Raw genomic sequence first — 16612 nt, 5'->3', positions numbered from 1 at the left:
TGGTCCAACAATTTCATTAGGAAAAGTGAAGCAACACAGCCGCCTCAGCTAGTCTCGACATGCTCTCAATTATGCCAGTTAGCCATGCCCTGATTGGCAACACAAAACCCTGATTGAATCCAGTGGGAATTTTAAACTCTGAATGAAAGTCTTGCAAATTCTGAAAACAGAAGCATTTGAGGTGGCAATGAAGGAGGGAAGCATGTTACTGAAGAGTAACATATTTTGGGAGAAATTGGATTTTGCCGAAATTGTAGGGAAGCTGGTTTGGGAGGGAGTTAACAGTTGGAATCGGGCTCATCCTGAAAGAGGCGGACATTTTTCTGTTGTACTATGTTGCACACCTGCCAACCTTCCACATTGAAAATGCGGGAGACCCTGGAAGTAAGGAATGAATGCACAGGCTTTGAACTCCAAGGTTGGGATACTGTCTGTTCTTCTGTTCTGGCCATTGTCTTCCCAACACTGCTGGAGATTTGGCAGGTATGCAAACGCCCACAAGGTATGATGCTAAACAAAAACAAATGTCATGTGGTGTTGTCTTATCCAGCTGCCTGAGGTTCACGGCATACTCGTCATTCACAAGATGGGTCTGGGGATACCTTGGCCCAAGGAACAGACGACAGGTTCCTGGATGCGTTGTCCGAGCAATTAGGAGGGAGTTCCCGTCTACGTCTTATCAAGGCTATCAGCGTTAGGACCATCGAAACAAGGGTGTCTTGGCAAGAGAGACAAACTGGTGCATACTGATGGCTGGAACTGGAGACATGTAGTGGCAAGACAATAAATTTTGCTGACATAGGCACACTTCGTGTAAGTGAGCCCTTGGTCAACCCCCTTGCCTCCCATCAGAGGTTTTCGAGGATACTATAGGTGTGGTCTTTTCGTCATTGCAGTGTGGGGGATGTTTTGTCTTGTCACTCTATCTCCAGTTGCAGTCAACAGACTGTCTACCCGTCTGCACAGCAAAAACTACTACACGTGGCGGTATTAGCTCTGGCATCAAATCCAGACTCTACTGCACTAAGTTAGTGCCGAGGTGGGTGTAGTGACGGGAATAAAGAATGACCCTATAATTGTATGGATTTATTGTACAGTGGAGTATGACGGAGTGGGAATAACAAAATAGCTTAGGTTTATTATGTTGTGCTGTGGTTCTAAATTAATGTGGTGTGAAGTCTGGGTGGTTACATGTGGGTATGCTGCCACAGGGATGTTAGGAGGGTTCATGTTGGCAGGTCCATATCTGGTGTACTAATATGCTATGCAAGTCTGTGTCCATTGTTTTCCTCTTCCTGGAATCAGGGGATGACAACCCCCTTGTGAGATGCGCCGTGAAGTGGGAAGTGGGTCCCCAGCACTTGCTTCAGCCATGACCTCCACATCTGAAATATGGCCTTGAGTGTTAACACTCAAAAGAATACGTTGAGGGCCTAGCGGGTACAATAACAAATATAAAAATGACTATGCAAATAAATCATCCCCTTTGCGGTCCCTATTTCACTGGCACAGTTATTTTTGTCGAGATTACGTTATAAACGCTGGCAGCCGCATCACACAAGATTCCTTTCACAGAACTCGACAATTTTCAGGGCTCGTACATATCCATTATTTTGTGGGACGTGCAAAAAGAATTGCAATATTTTCGTGGCTTGACAAAACATACCAAATCCAGTTGATTCCGTTGACGTGCTTGCTGCCGCCTGAAATAGAGCCAGAAATTAGCAACAAGGCTGCAGTAGAATACTGATGCAAGTGTCTCGGACGTAGCCAAACACAGATTGCGATGTTTTCACATCCCTGAATGCTGCCATCAGGCTTACACTATGAACTGTAGAAACATCCACTAGTGCATTAACATTAGAATAATGCTGTCATATATGTGGGGGTGTTACATTACTCCTGCATAATACTGGCAACAATTGGCACAGCAACAACACAATCTTTTTTTCTCTAGAGAACACGTACTGTTGCGTCAGGATGCTGCAATCATTGTAATAATTTGTGTACAGTAGTAACCGGTGTGACTGTGATGTTACAATCGGCGGCGAGGCCAGGTGTTCGCGATGATGTTTACTGTGACAACTGATATTTTTCATCGCAGCGTAGCTGTGACCACGCAAGATTGTCACTTACCTCCGTTACTGGTTCCTGCCCTTGTTCCTGATCGAATGTGGTAGGCACGGCGTCAATCTTCAGCTGCTTCTGTTTCTGCCGTAGCCCAAGTCGAACTTGCAATACATCTTCATCAAAATAGGCGTCGTCGGCGAAATGACAGGAACAGACGCGTGAAACATTCAATCCTTGGGCCACACCACAGTAGTGGCTGGCGATCGCTGCCTCCCACTTTCGTTTCGTTTCGCCATTGCGAGGTCGGTGAAATGTAAGCTCGGGATTCGCGTTATAAGTCTTTCTGCACCCGAGCACGTAGCACCGGTTTCCTGGCTGTGACATCGCACGTCAACGGCGTGAAATCCTAGGCCACACGCTGTGGTTCAAAGTACTTCAAAGCAAAGGCGACAAGACAACAAGAAAAAGGGTCAGACGCACGCTCAGATACACACAGAATCTGCGGCGGGAAGGAGCGCCTCCTGATGGTTGGTTTATCCGGGTGACGTCATCCAGTGTCGGCGCCTTGCGGGGATTGCCGTGCGCGCCGGAAGCGCGAACATTTAAAAATCGTTTCCGAGTCAACCAAGTGGATTTGTGCGGAGAAAACTTGCCGGCTTACATTATGAACGACAGGGAACATGACCATAATAGTTCCGGAACACGCTTCCGGATGCGACTATCCCTTTAAATAATGAAGGGTCAGTAATGGATGAAGTAGAGCCGGGCAGGTGGTTCCACTCGAAAGAAGTTTTGGGCAGAAGTATATGTTAGTAGAACAAAGGGAATGCCAACCTTCTGTTCATCCATGGTCCAGCCGTGAAGAGATATGTGACGGACGAGAAATTAAAGAGTATATCGTTATGATATAAAAATTTGTGAAATAGACAAAGACAAGTAACACTGCGGCGAAGTGAGAGATGCGATAGGTTAAGACTATCTTTCATAGAGGTAACACTGGCTGTCCGGGCATAATTACCGAAAATGAACCGTGCTGCGCGGTTTTGTACACTTTCCATTTGAGCAATGAGTGTCGTTTGTCCCGGGTCCCACACAGAAGCAGCATATTCAAGCTTCGGAAGCACGAGGGTTCGGCATAACATAAGTGTTACATTTAGTGAACCAAGGCTGTAATTGCGTCGGATGTTCCCTAGAGTGCGTGTGGCGTTTTTGGTGATACTCGATGTGTGGTTTACAGGATAGTTGAGAAGATATGTAAATGCCAAGATATTTATATGTAGAAACACTCCCCTGTCCCCCACTCCTTCCAGCTGTCCTCTCTCCATCTGTCCACGTCTGTACGCTTCTCATAGCCACAGTAGTTGCTTCGCGGCGCTAACACGGAATAAAAAATAAAGAAAATAAAAAATATGTAGCAAGACGTTTCAATGCAGTGTTATTAATCATGTGTGTATGCATGTGCTTACACTTTCCGGGGTTTAGTTCCCTGTGCCACGTAGAGCACCCTATTAGTAGCGTATCCAGGTCTGTCTGTAATAAGTCAGTCAGAAGTAGTAATATAATAATTGGGTGTTTACGTCGCGAGACAACTGAGATCATGAGCGACGCCACAGCGGTCGGTCTGTGGATTGCTTTTGCCCACCTGAGGGTTCTTTAACGTGCGATGAATGCTCACCACACGGCACCCCGTATTTAACGTCCCTCGCGGAAGTACCTTGCCACCAAGTTGCTGGCATCCTCGACCGGCTTTGAACACGCTACCGACTGAGCCACCGAGGCCGGTCGAATCAGAAGTGGTAGTTACTTTTCGATAGATAACACAATCGTCGGCGTAGAAACGAATAGAAGAGGAGAAGAGGTTAGGAATGCCGTTGATATAGATAAGAAAAAGTAAGGGGCCTTGAACAGAGCCTTGCGGTACACCAGATAAAACAGAGGCTATGTTTGAATTCCCATTGCTAGTAACGACATACTGTAAGTGATCAGATAAGAAATACTGAATCCAGGCTATAACATTTTTGTCGTCATTAATGTTCTTAATTTGTGAACTAAATACCTGTACGCGACTTTGTCAAATGCTTTAGATAGGTCAATCAATATGCAGTCGGCGCAGGACCCGCGATCAAGGGCCTGATGAAGGCCATCTAGGAAAGAGACGAGTTGGGTTTCGCAAGAGAAATTTTTCCTAAGTCCGTGCTGACTATGGTGAAAAAACGATTTAAATGCAAGATGCTGGACCAAGTGTGAGTAAATTATATGTTCCATTATTTTGAAGGGAATGCCAGTTAAAGAAATGGGGCGATAGTTACTTGCGCAGTGTCTATAACCAGATTTAAACAAGGGAACCACCTACTCGACAGACCAGTCATCAGGAATGAAACCAGACTCTTGCGACTGCATAAAGATGTGAGTTAGAAATAGTGCCGAACATGTGGCCGTATTTTTCAAGAACTTTTGTATTAACATCGTCATGGTCAGAACTAGGAGATAGTTTGAGAGTATCAATTATCTTAGTAATGTCATAGGTATCAATAGATGTAAGATCCATGATAATGTAATTGTGAACACCCAATTCGGGAAGGTTGTCGGAAGTAACAGGAAAAAGCGTTAATAAATGCATCATTCAATGCATTCATGCATGTATGGTCACAAAAACCTTTCATACGTGTTTCTGTTGAAGTTGTTGTAGTGGTTGTTGTTGTAGTCGTCGTCGTTGTAGTTGTAGTAGTCGTACTTGTTGTGCTTGTGGTTGTTGTCTCTCTTGTAGAAGTCGTAGTCACTGTTTCAGGTTTCCTCGTCGGTCTTGTGGAAGCCGTCGTCGTTGACGCTCGCTCGCGTGCATTGTCATCGCCTTCGTGAAAGCTTGGATTGTGGTCGTCGTCCGTGTCATCATGACCTGATCCCCCTGACAGATAGTACCGCACTACAGGAATAATAGGAAGGCAGTTATGTTAGTTGTAACGAAACGAGCTACGAGAGGCATTCACGCAGGTCCATGCTGTATATCAAACCTGGAGCTGAAGGTGATGGAGCCCTTGCGTTATTGTTTATGATGCTTGCACGAAAATATTTTCTTTTGTGTTCAACGAATACTCCTTATGAGTGCCCATTCATCTTTCACATTGAGTGGACGCAACCACACACTGAGCCAGCACTCTATATAATCATGTCGAGCCTATCCTTAATTCAGTAAACTCGACAAAAACTCACAAAACTCGAAAATGAACTCTCCAAAGTGCCAATTGAGTCACCAATACCGGCACTAGGGAAGACTATGCATTGGACTTTCAACGCAGCAGTTCTGCATCTTGTGTCAATCAAAAATGCGTGAAGCGCTCTTTTTTATTTCCCACTCGCTATTACCCGATTTTACCCTGTTTTACGACCCCTGAAATGAAACCCGATTTTTTTACGGTCGGCTGTCAAAAACATTAAATCCGAAAACACAGGGCCCTAGATACAAACATAAGACGACGGAGGATTCAGCTTCAGCATGGACGCTCCCTACCAGGACCCGGTCCAACTACGTAGCCCACATGGTTGTCGTTGTGTGCTGAGCAGGGGACTAGTAGAATGCCGGAGGATTTCCGTACACATTCCCGTGCAGCAGCGCTTCCGAATGGTCACCACCAATTTGCTCATAGAATCAATGAGTAGCATGTTGCTTGAAAATTGGGAGCAAATACATATACCAGGTCAAAGTATCAGATGCGAATTGAAACACCCCATTTATCATCTTAAAAATAAAGTTGTTGTCATATGAGAATAAAATAAAAACATTTTTTCCTGATAAATTCATGAAGCACTGTCACATACCACTTTGGGAAGCATACAACACAGTGATTGCTAGCACGGCGGATGCTTCTTTTTTTTTTTGTTTTTGGCCGTAATGAGATTTTGGGCGCAATGAGACACTTGGGGATTAAAGGATTATCGGGCGTAATGAGACATCGGCCTTAATGACATGCGCTTAACTGTGAAGTGCACTGTAGCCTGACGCACATTCTGCGTTTTGGAAAGTACATTGTGTGCTGGGTTAGCCGCATAATGTAGGACTATATTCCCCTGTACAGCTTATTTTAATTTATGTAACTTATTGTATTATATTTACTTATCGCAATTAATTTTTCTTATGACTGCTAGTGGGAACGTGTACACATGTTCACGAAACGCCTCTTAATGGCGATGTTTGGTTCGTTGGGGGAGCTGTGAATTAATGACAATGGCCACTGTCCTCTCAACTCTGATATACGGGCACGAAACAAAGACAGTAAGGTGCCGTGCTATACGGATTTGTTCATTCGCATTTGTCTCAATGACAGTTTCCGCGTAATGAGATGGCCGCATCTCAATCGCAAACGCAATGCGTACCCTCGCCCCCATTGTCTGAGCGCAAGAACAATTCGAAACTTCCATATATCTACTCTGTACTGCGCACCGTGCATTTATCTTATAAATTACACAAAAAACAAGCTTTACTTTTGACAAAATGTCTGGCATTGTTAACGATTGTCGGTTTTTATATATATTTGCTTTTGCAGTAAACTGCCATGTGACAGGCAAGTTGACAACAGCTTGCCCAGAAAGTAAAGACCAAACAAAGCAAATTTTCCCATTTTGCGGGATATTGTGGGTATTCTCAATCCCTTTGAACAGGTTTACGCCCTTCAAGTACCGCATCTCTTAATCGGCTAGTGGGAAACCCGCATTGACATCACTGCGTTTAAGGTAACTCCAATCTGACTTGTAGCACGACCGTGGTAAGAAATGGCATTCGGGTATTAGAACTGCAAACAGGCTTAAGGGAATTCCTATTGTGTAAGAGAATAAGTATAGTTCTTATTATCCTGCAATTAGGATTGCGGAACGGGGTAAAGCTACTTCTAACGAACTCGGGAAGAAAAATAATTGCGGGTGTGCCTTTGACGATCCCTACCAAATCAGCGCACACAACACGGTCGCGACAGACAAAGTTGATGTGCAAGGCGAGCTGTGTGCATCGAACGCAAAAGGAAACGCGATACTCTCTAATGCAGGCATTGCGCTAACATGAAAACCGCATGACAACACTATGGCGACGTATTTGCAGCACGCATTTATGAGATTTATATTATTATATATTATACTATACGACGATTATATTCTATAGATGATTATTTATTATACCTTATCTGACAGCCGTGTGTCAGCGTCCCTGGAATTAGGGCTGTTAACTAGCTACGGCCTTTTCCTACAGCCGTTCCGTTCATAGCCTTAATTTGTGCCGTCTGACCAATGTTTAAAATGTATTACAAGTTCGAATTCACTTCTACTTCAAAAGGAAAAGATTAGGTTTACACAAACGTAGTACCGGTTTGCCAAGACACGCCTTCTTTTATGCTAAATATTTGGTTAATGCTGTCGCGGCAAGGGAACATGGTTATTACTCACTGAGAAGTCCCAAGACGCAGAGACTTGTCATAACAAAAATGGCCCAGATAATCATGATCTTCTTTCCTCTCTCTTCTGTAACAAAAGAACATAATGCATGGAAGATAACTTTCTCTCTTACAGTTCTTCATAGTTGCTAAGCAGAAAGCGAAGAACAAAGCATAATCGAAATCGTAGATACAAAAAGCTCGCATAATACCTGTCGCAGTAGGACTTCCAGGAAACTGCATGACAGAAGATGATGTTGAAACTGTTGCAAATTTGACACAATGTAAGGCGACATTGGTGTGAAGTATGCTCTGTAAAAAAGGAAAAATCACAATAGTCGACTCACCGAACGAGCTGTCTCCAGCTATGGACGTCCTCCTAAGTACTGTAGAGAACACAAACCCAGGAATTAACACTCACGACGCACAGCGGGCGAAGTCTATGACACTCAAGTAATCAACACCCAGCCCTTCACTGTAACTGCTGCAAGCAGTTCATCAAGTAAGCACGGCAATATTGCGAATGTGGTGCAGGGTAGAGCCCTGCGCGGATGAGTTTTTTGGCATCCGCATCCGACCCGCAACCGCGCAACCGTTACCGCATCCGATCCGCATCCGCAACACACACAACGGTTTACATCCGCATCCGATCCGCTGACCAAAACGCACCATCCGCATCCGATCCGCAAAACCGCACGTTTCGAAGGACGCGTAAAGACCGCCGGAAGCATATGTTGGTATAATTTCGGATGCCTCCATGCTGTCACGGAACGACTCACGACGTCAAGCAAAGGTAAACATTTCAACAAACGCGTTACGGAGAGCCTTCTGTAACGCGTGGAACGCTACCTCGTCGGTGCTAGCGCGGTTCGAGACGCCAGAATGCCTTCTCTCCCGTCTTGGCCGTGCATGGTCAAGGTGAACCCGAGCATATGCTCGCTGTCGCAGCGCAATACAAATAAATTGCTGGTGGAAAAATTATAGCACGCGGTATATCCGCATCCGATCCGCTACCGATCCGCTGCCTTCGTATCCGCATCCGATCCGCATCCGACCTCGCGCCATCCGCATCCGATCCGCACCCCGCAGAAAGTTCTGAATTTTCATCCGAATCCGCAAGCATCTTGCGGATATCCGCGGATATCCGCTTCCATCCGCGGATGGTGCAGGGCTCTAGTGCAGGGCACCGTGCACATCCCCATAGCTCGCACGGCCATATGAAGAGCTAACATTCCGACGAGACAGGTTAGGTTCTTTCAGGTTACCTTAGGCACAACGATTACGCAAGATTTGGAAGGAAGTCTTTCCCACAGGGAGGGAAGCTTTGCCGCACGTGAGTGGCTCTTTAAATGCTTGGTTATGACAGTTGACACTGCGACATTATCCTCGCCACAGCTAGGCCAACCCAGACTGCACGGGCAGCAAACGGTTGTACTTCCGTATTGGAACCACTGGCTTTTTTAAAACAAAAACAAATGCTTGCGAAATGCAAAATACAAAGGCTTGCGTGGTGTGTTGTCCTTTCTTCAGTGTTCCAGCCTCAGAACATCAATTTCCATCGTGTTCAAGAAATGCTTTTACCCGAAAGAACAAAAAATGAGGAGCAAAATACGACCGAAATTACAGCACAACGTCCTCTGAAACATATGAGAATCAATTTTTATCGCCGGTTTTCTTAAGCCATGTTTGACGAAGAGGCAGAAACACCGGAACTGCCCATACGGAAGTGCGACACCACCCTCTTTAGTGTAGAGAGCACAATATCACATGACACGATAGAATAGGGCGCACACGCGAAATAACGTAGACGACAGAAACGCGCTTCCCAACTTTGGGCACCCATGACGAACCTCATGAAGTTGAAGTTGAAGGTGCTCTTATGCAGACAAACGGGAGCTCCCTCCACTGGCTCCACGAGCACGGAATTGTCCCGAAGAAAAGGGAATGCCGCTCTTACGGTAGCCTCCTCAGGACACAGGTTACGGAAAACCTAATCGGCAGATTCAGGGGTCGCAAAAAGCACCTGGACAATCGGCCTTTTCAGCAACCAGCGACAGCGAACATGTGGCTCGAGGGCACTCGTCTGTCAGTAAGACAGGTGGTCAGATAAACTTCCGCGTTCAGTAGAAGAAACTACCCCTAGGACACAGCTATCAGCGAGACTTCGTTTGAGAAGCAGGCGTCAAGAGAAACAGTGGCTGATTGGTACAATTACTGCAGGGAGGTGTGCGAGAAAAGTCTAAAATCCAAGTATTCGGACATGGGAAAAATTGGGGGAGGGGGGTCATGTCATAGAAGTAGATGAGTTCCAAATTGGAAGCAAAAATACAATAAGGGGAGCACTGTAGAAAGGATATGGGTGATTGGTATGATTGATATACGCACAGATGAGGTACGATTGGAAGTTTGCAGGGATAATAAGCGCAATGCGGTAACACTACTATCACAAATCAAGAACAACGTGGAAGAAAATATCAGTGGTTGCTGGAAAGGCTACATGGTCGGGGTTCGATCGGGACGGATTCGAACATTTAAAGGTTAATCATAGTTTAAACTACGTTGATCCGGAAACAGGGCCAACAGAAACTAAACTGAATCCAGTAGAGGACCCCAGACAAGAATTGGCAAGGAGAGAAGTCAAAACTGTGAACATTGGGCGCCATTGAATATAGTTTCTCAGGCGCCGAGGTTGCCGAGGTCACGACCCATTCAACAAAATTTTAGAAGATATTAGGGGCACAGGGCCAGGTTTGGACCAAAAACACTGCATTGAGAATCTGCTCACTTCATTTTCCGATACACGCACAAGGGACAATGCTTATTGATTCAACCAGAGTTATGTGAGTATGAAATTTCGCATCTATTCCCCGCCATAAACTCCCACACTCCATTTTTTTCTTCTGCAGAGTTTCAAACACTGACGAGGCCCCTAGGCAAACATCTACAGGGACACCTTCTACATAAACCGACTCACTCGCCAAGGTGTGAAATACGTAAGAGGCTCTCCGGACCTAACCTTGGTCAGTCTCGACGGGTGCATATTCTACGTGAACCGACTCACTCGCCAAAGTGTGAAATACGCAAGAGGCTCTCCTGAACTAACCTCGGTCAGTTTCGACGGGTGTCTGTTCTACATGAACCGACTGACTCGCCAAAGTGTGAAATACATAAGAGGCTCTCCTGACCTAACCTTGGTCAGTCTCGACGGATGCATATTGTAAATGAACCGAATCACTCGCCAACGTGTGAAATACCTGACCTAACCTGGGTCAGTCTCAACGGGTGCATATTCTACATGAACCGACCAACTCACCAGCGTGTGAAATACGTAAAAGGCTCTAATGACCTAACCTTACCGTCTGTGTGTTCTACAGTTTCCACAAGCTCCTTACATAGCCTCACATTCACATCAGGCACCATGCGACACTACTGCCACAAGTTCATTTTCCTCATCAACGAAGTCAAAGAATGAGAATCGCTTGTTTCTATGTCCCCCTTTGTTAAAGTTTACTGCTGTTTGAACACTAAAACCTGATATATACGCCTTTCCAAACGTCTCCTTAATATTTTCAAACATTGAATGAATATGTCGCGTACTCTCTACCAGTTTAGAATATTTCCATTCACAAGGCTACAATGACCAGTCATTAACAGACGGTCTCATATTTTATCCTACAGGTGGCCCACAGTGTTCAATAGAGCGCACCACACACCAATGTAAACACTGTTCTAGTGCACGGAATTTTATAATTCTGGATATACTTTACCAATGATGCCGCGGCCCTTTAGAACAGAAAAAACAAAAAAAGCCAAAAATGCGCTGTCTTCTCAGCTGTTTTAAGACAGTCTCCGAATTTACGAGCCAAAGTTATGTAAAATTTATATGCACTTTTTAAAATATGTTTTGCGAAAATTACTTTTTCAAAACGGAGCAATTCGGCTATCTATATTCTACCGCCATCCCACTACTTCAGCACCACCAACAATGAACACGGAAACTGATAGAAACGCGAAATGGAATCTTTATATTTTACAGCCTTTTTGGGGTATTACGAACGTAATTAATAAACATATTGCAAACACAAAATTTCAGCAGGCAAAAAAGCTAAAAATGTGCGAAACAAATGTACGAAAAAAAAAATGTAGCAGACGACACGTGAGCGGCCGTTTTGAAACACGAACTTTCGAAACGAGTACGAAAAATGCGGAGGACTAACGTAAGACTTGCACCAGAACAAGTACTAATATTCACCTGACCTAACCTACCCAGGTACAAAATGTCTGCAATCCCAAGTGGTTTATGAAATGCTTTCCGCTTGAAACCACTTACGTACAAATTGGTTCAAAGTGGTTTCAAGTGGAAATCATTTCATAAACCACTTGGGATTGCAGACATTTTTCACCTTGGTAACCTCAGTCACGTCGGATGCACAGTCTACGTCAGCCCCCTCGACACATGGAATACGTATTCACCTGACCTAACCTCAGTGACGTCGGATGCACAGTCTACGTCAGCCCTCTCGACACATGGAATATGTATTCACCTGACCTGAGCTAACCTCAGTCACGTCGGATGCACAGTCTACGTCAGCCCTCTCGACACATGGAATACGTATTCACCTGACCTGACCTAATCTAAGTCACATCGGATGCACAATCTACGTCAGCCCTCTCGACACATGGAATACGTATTCACCTGAGTTGACCTAACCGCAGTCACGTCGGATGCACAGTCTACGTCAGCCCTCTCGACACATGGTATACGTATCCACTTGACCTAACCTCAGTGACGTCGGATGCACAGTCTACGTCAGCCCTCTCGACACATGGAATACGTATTCACCTGACCTAACCTCAGTGACGTCGAATGCACAGTCTACGTCAGCCCTCTCGACACATGGAATACGTATTCACCTGACCTAACCTCAGCCACGTCGGATGCACAGTCTACGTCAGCCCTCTCGACACATGGAATACGTATCCACCTGACCTAACCTCAGTGACGTCGGATGCACAGTCTACATCAGCCCTCTCGACACATGGAATACGTATTTACCTGAGCTGACCTAACCGCAGTCACGTCGGTTGCGCAGTGTACGTCAGCCATCTCGCCACATGGAATACGTGTTCACCTGAGCTGCCCTAACCGCAGTCACGTCGGTTGCGTAGTGTACGTCAGCCATCTCGCCACATGGAGTACGTGTTCACCTGAGCTGCCCTAACCGCAGTCACGTCGGTTGCGCAGTGTACGTCAGCCTTCTCGACCCATGGAATACGTGTTCACCTCAGCTGCCCTAACCGCAGTCACGTCGGTTGCGTAGTGTACGTCAGCCCTCTCTACACATGGAATACGTATTCACCTGAGCTGACCTAACCGCAGTCATGTCGGTTGCGCAGTGTATGTCAGCCCTCTCGACACATGGAATACGTATTCACTTGACCTAACCTAACCTCAGTCACGTCGGATGCACAGTCTACGTCAGCCCTCTCGACACATGGAATACGTATTCACTTGACCTAACCTAACCTCAGTCACGTCGGATGCACAGTCTACGTCAGCCCTCTCGACACATGGAATACGTATTCACCTGAGCTGACCTAACCGCAGTCACGTCGGTTGCGCAGTGTACGTCAGCCTCCTGGACCCATGGAATACGTATTCACCTGAGCTGACCTAACCGCAGTCACGTCAGTTGCGCAGTGTACGTCAGCCATCTCGACACATGGAATACGTATTCACCTGAGCTGACCTAACTGCAGTCACGTCGGTTGCGCAGTGTACGTCAGCCCTCTCGACACATGGAATACGTATCCACCTGACCTAACCTCAGTGATGTGGGATGCACAGTCTACGTCAGCCCTCTCGACACATGGAATACGTATTCACCTGAGCTGACCTAACCGCAGTCACGTCGGTTGCGCAGTGTAAGTCAGCCCTCTCGACACATGGAATACGTATTCACCTGAGCTGCCCTAACCGCAGTCACGTCGGTTGCGCAGTGTACGTCAGCCCTCTCGACACATGGAATACGTATTCACCTGAGTTGACCTAACCGCAGTCACGTCGGTTGCGCAGTGTACGTCAGCCCTCTCGACACATGGAATACGTATTCACCTGAGCTGACCTAACCGCAGTCACGTCGGTTGCGCAGTGTACGTCAGCCATCTCGCCACATGGAATACGTATTCACCTGAGCTGACCTAACCGCAGTCACGGCGGTTGCACAGTGTAAGTCAGCCCTCTCGACACATGGAAAGCGTATTCACCTGAGCTGACCTAACCGCAGTCACGTCGGTTGCGCAGTGTACGTCAGCCCTCTCGACACATGGAATACGTATTCACCTGAGTTGACCTAACCGCAGTCACGTCGGTTGCGCAGTGTACGTCAGCCCTCTCGACACATGGAATACGTATTCACCTGAGCTGACCTAACCGCAGTCACGTCGGTTGCGCAGTGTACGTCAGCCATCTCGCCACATGGAATACGTATTCACCTGAGCTGACCTAACCGCAGTCACGTCGGTTGCGCAGTGTAAGTCAGCCCTCTCGACACATGGAATACGTATTCACCTGAGCTGCCCTAACCGCAGTCACGTCGGTTGCGCAGTGTACGTCAGCCCTCTCGACAGATGGAATACGTATTCACCTGAGTTGACCTAACCGCAGTCACGTCGGTTGCGCAGTGTACGTCAGCCCTCTCGACACATGGAATACGTATTCACCTGAGCTGACCTAACCGCAGTCACGTCGGTTGCGCAGTGTACGTCAGCCATCTCGCCACATGGAATACGTATTCACCTGAGCTGACCTAACCGCAGTCACGTCGGTTGCACAGTGTAAGTCAGCCCTCTCGACACATGGAAAGCGTATTCACCTGAGCTGACCTAACCGCAGTCACGTCGGTTGCGCAGTGTACGTCAGCCCTCTCGACACATGGAATACGTATTCACCTGAGTTGACCTAACCGCAGTCACGTCGGTTGCGCAGTGTACGTCAGCCCTCTCGACACATGGAATACGTATTCACCTGAGCTGACCTAACCGCAGTCACGTCGGTTGCGCAGTGTACGTCAGCCATCTCGCCACATGGAATACGTATTCACCTGAGCTGACCTAACTGCAGTCACGTCGGTTGCGCAGTGTACGTCAGCCCTCTCGACACATGGAATACGTATCCACCTGACCTAACCTCAGTGATGTGGGATGCACAGTCTACGTCAGCCCTCTCGACACATGGAATACGTATTCACCTGAGCTGCCCTAACCGCAGTCACGTCGGTTGCGCAGTGTACGTCAGCCCTCTCGACACATGGAATACGTATTCACCTGAGTTGACCTAACCGCAGTCACGTCGGTTGCGCAGTGTACGTCAGCCCTCTCGACACATGGAATACGTATTCACCTGAGCTGACCTAACCGCAGTCACGTCGGTTGCGCAGTGTACGTCAGCCATCTCGCCACATGGAATACGTATTCACCTGAGCTGACCTAACCGCAGTCACGTCGGTTGCACAGTGTAAGTCAGCCCTCTCGACACATGGAAAGCGTATTCACCTGAGCTGACATAACCGCAGTCACGTCGGTTGCGTAGTATACGTCAGCCCTCTCGACACATGGAATATGTATTCACTTGACCTAACCTAACCTCAGTCACGCCGGTTGCACATTGTACATGGGGCCCACTCTTCGACATGTGCAATACGTAATCACCTAGCATAACCTAACCTCAGTCACGCCGGATGCACATTCTACATGGACCCACTCTCTCCACATGCAGGTGTTACTTTTTGTTTTAATTTGTAGCATTTATTTCCATCTTCCAAGATAAAATGTTCCAATGCGCAAACAAAAACATCTTACGCAACCCTACCATGGCCAAAACGCTTCTCATACTACTACATCCGATAGCACCCCAGAAAACAATCTGGGGTTGTAAATTCCTCGCGAATCTCTCCAAACTGAGTCTAACAAACAACGTAGCGCAAACGAAGTGGCTTACCCATCCTCAGAAGAACAAACGAAACGATCAATGCGCGAGCACGAGCAGCGCGCTTATTATTGTTCCTACGTCGTCTTCATCAAATTTGATATAGGCTCATCAGAATCAATATGAAGTATAAAGCATGAAAATGGAAAATAAGTATTGAGTCTGTCGCGTTAGTGACGGTAGTGTGTTACCTAATGTATGTGTCTAGCAAGCTGTTTGCTGCCGATTGAGACTTTATGGTGCTGGTGTGACGACCGTCCTGCCGAAGGGAAGAGACGGGCACAAATACAAAATGCGGGATGGGACACCGGGTAGGGGAAACCAGAGAGAAAGCGGCAAGTGCAAAGATAAAACGTAATTGGTCTCGCAAATTGATAAAGAATAGAAGATACAGATAGAAACTCAGAAGCCTCTGAAATGTATACTCTGATACTGAAGTGCCATAAAGGGGGAGCATAGCAAAGTAAAGAGCTCACCGTTGTAGACTAGAACTCAGTTAGTTCAGCCGTTCACAAGGAGCGAAGTAGAAGTCGTAGTTGACACGGAGGCTCTAGGCGTGTGCGCACAGTCTCTCGACGACACTTTCGGCACAAATGTCTGTTCTGGCGTCCATGACGGAAGAAATTGACTGAAGAAACGGGATGGCATACTGTCTAAGAGGTCGGCTCGACACGTCTCTGGATACACTCTTAAACTCGTACCTTTTATTGTAACTTTGAGAAATATGTAACCTCTATATAGACGTAGATTTCGAGATTTATTATAGGTTACACCACTGTAACGTATATTTAGAGGTTAAAAGCTACCGAAATCATGTCTTACAGCAGCAACAGAAGTTACACCTCGGGAAAAACAAAAACAGATTGTTGTAACCTATAAATGTACCCTTTACTCCGACACTGTAACTTCTAAGCAAAATTTCCAACGACTATTTCTTTGTTAGGTTCTTGTCGTTTGTTTTTCTTCTGTTTTGCAGCATAATGCCGCGTTTCAGCCTCCCATTCGAGACGACAGTTGGGAATCTACGTGCACGCTTTTATTTTATATCTGTTTCATCATCATCTGCGTCGACTACATATTATCACTGCTGTATCAACACGGATTGTAAGTTTGCAGTCTGGCATACTGCTAGCATGTT

General features: G+C 46.4%; 2 protein-coding genes across 2 annotated transcripts in view; both read right to left on the bottom strand.

The window, feature by feature from the left end:
• The window catches only part of LOC135383676 (deleted in malignant brain tumors 1 protein-like), a 32951-nt gene extending 17418 nt beyond the window's left edge, over positions 1 to 15533 (bottom strand). Inside the window, exons 1-5 of the mRNA XM_064613048.1 lie at positions 15487 to 15533; positions 7835 to 7873; positions 7700 to 7750; positions 7501 to 7575; positions 4736 to 4993 (exon numbers count right to left, since the gene is read on the bottom strand). Of these exons, the coding sequence (XP_064469118.1) occupies positions 4736 to 4993; positions 7501 to 7575; positions 7700 to 7750; positions 7835 to 7873; positions 15487 to 15490 (427 nt within the window). The 5' untranslated portion in view covers positions 15491 to 15533. The remainder of the gene's footprint in view (positions 1 to 4735; positions 4994 to 7500; positions 7576 to 7699; positions 7751 to 7834; positions 7874 to 15486) is intronic.
• Positions 1088 to 2743, bottom strand: LOC135383674 (uncharacterized). Its single transcript, XM_064613047.1, has 3 exons — positions 2137 to 2743; positions 1667 to 1703; positions 1088 to 1385 (listed from the first exon to the last, which is right to left on the bottom strand). Exons 1-3 carry the CDS (start codon positions 2452 to 2454, stop codon positions 1255 to 1257), a joined length of 486 nt encoding a protein of 161 aa, XP_064469117.1. The 5' UTR covers positions 2455 to 2743; the 3' UTR covers positions 1088 to 1254.
• Positions 15534 to 16612: the final 1079 nt, after the last annotated feature.

This window comes from Ornithodoros turicata, chromosome 2 (assembly GCF_037126465.1).
Source record: "Ornithodoros turicata isolate Travis chromosome 2, ASM3712646v1, whole genome shotgun sequence".
NCBI lineage: Eukaryota > Metazoa > Arthropoda > Arachnida > Ixodida > Argasidae > Ornithodoros > Ornithodoros turicata.
The sequence above is the reverse complement of the archived record's forward strand: the minus strand, read 5'-3'. Positions and strand labels throughout refer to the sequence as shown.

What these genes read in the sequence shown, in the direction of transcription:
- LOC135383674 (XM_064613047.1), bottom strand. Translation starts at nt 2,454, where the DNA reads ATGTCACAGCCAGGAAACCGGTGCTACGTGCTCGGGTGCAGAAAGACT. An exon ending in GGCAGGAACCAGTAACGGAG is followed by an intron (nt 1,704 to 2,136) that starts GTAAGTGACAAT and finishes GCTCTATTTCAG; the next exon opens with GCGGCAGCAAGCACGTCAAC. An exon ending in AACGGAATCAACTGGATTTG is followed by an intron (nt 1,386 to 1,666) that starts GTATGTTTTGTC and finishes GCCATATTTCAG; the next exon opens with ATGTGGAGGTCATGGCTGAA.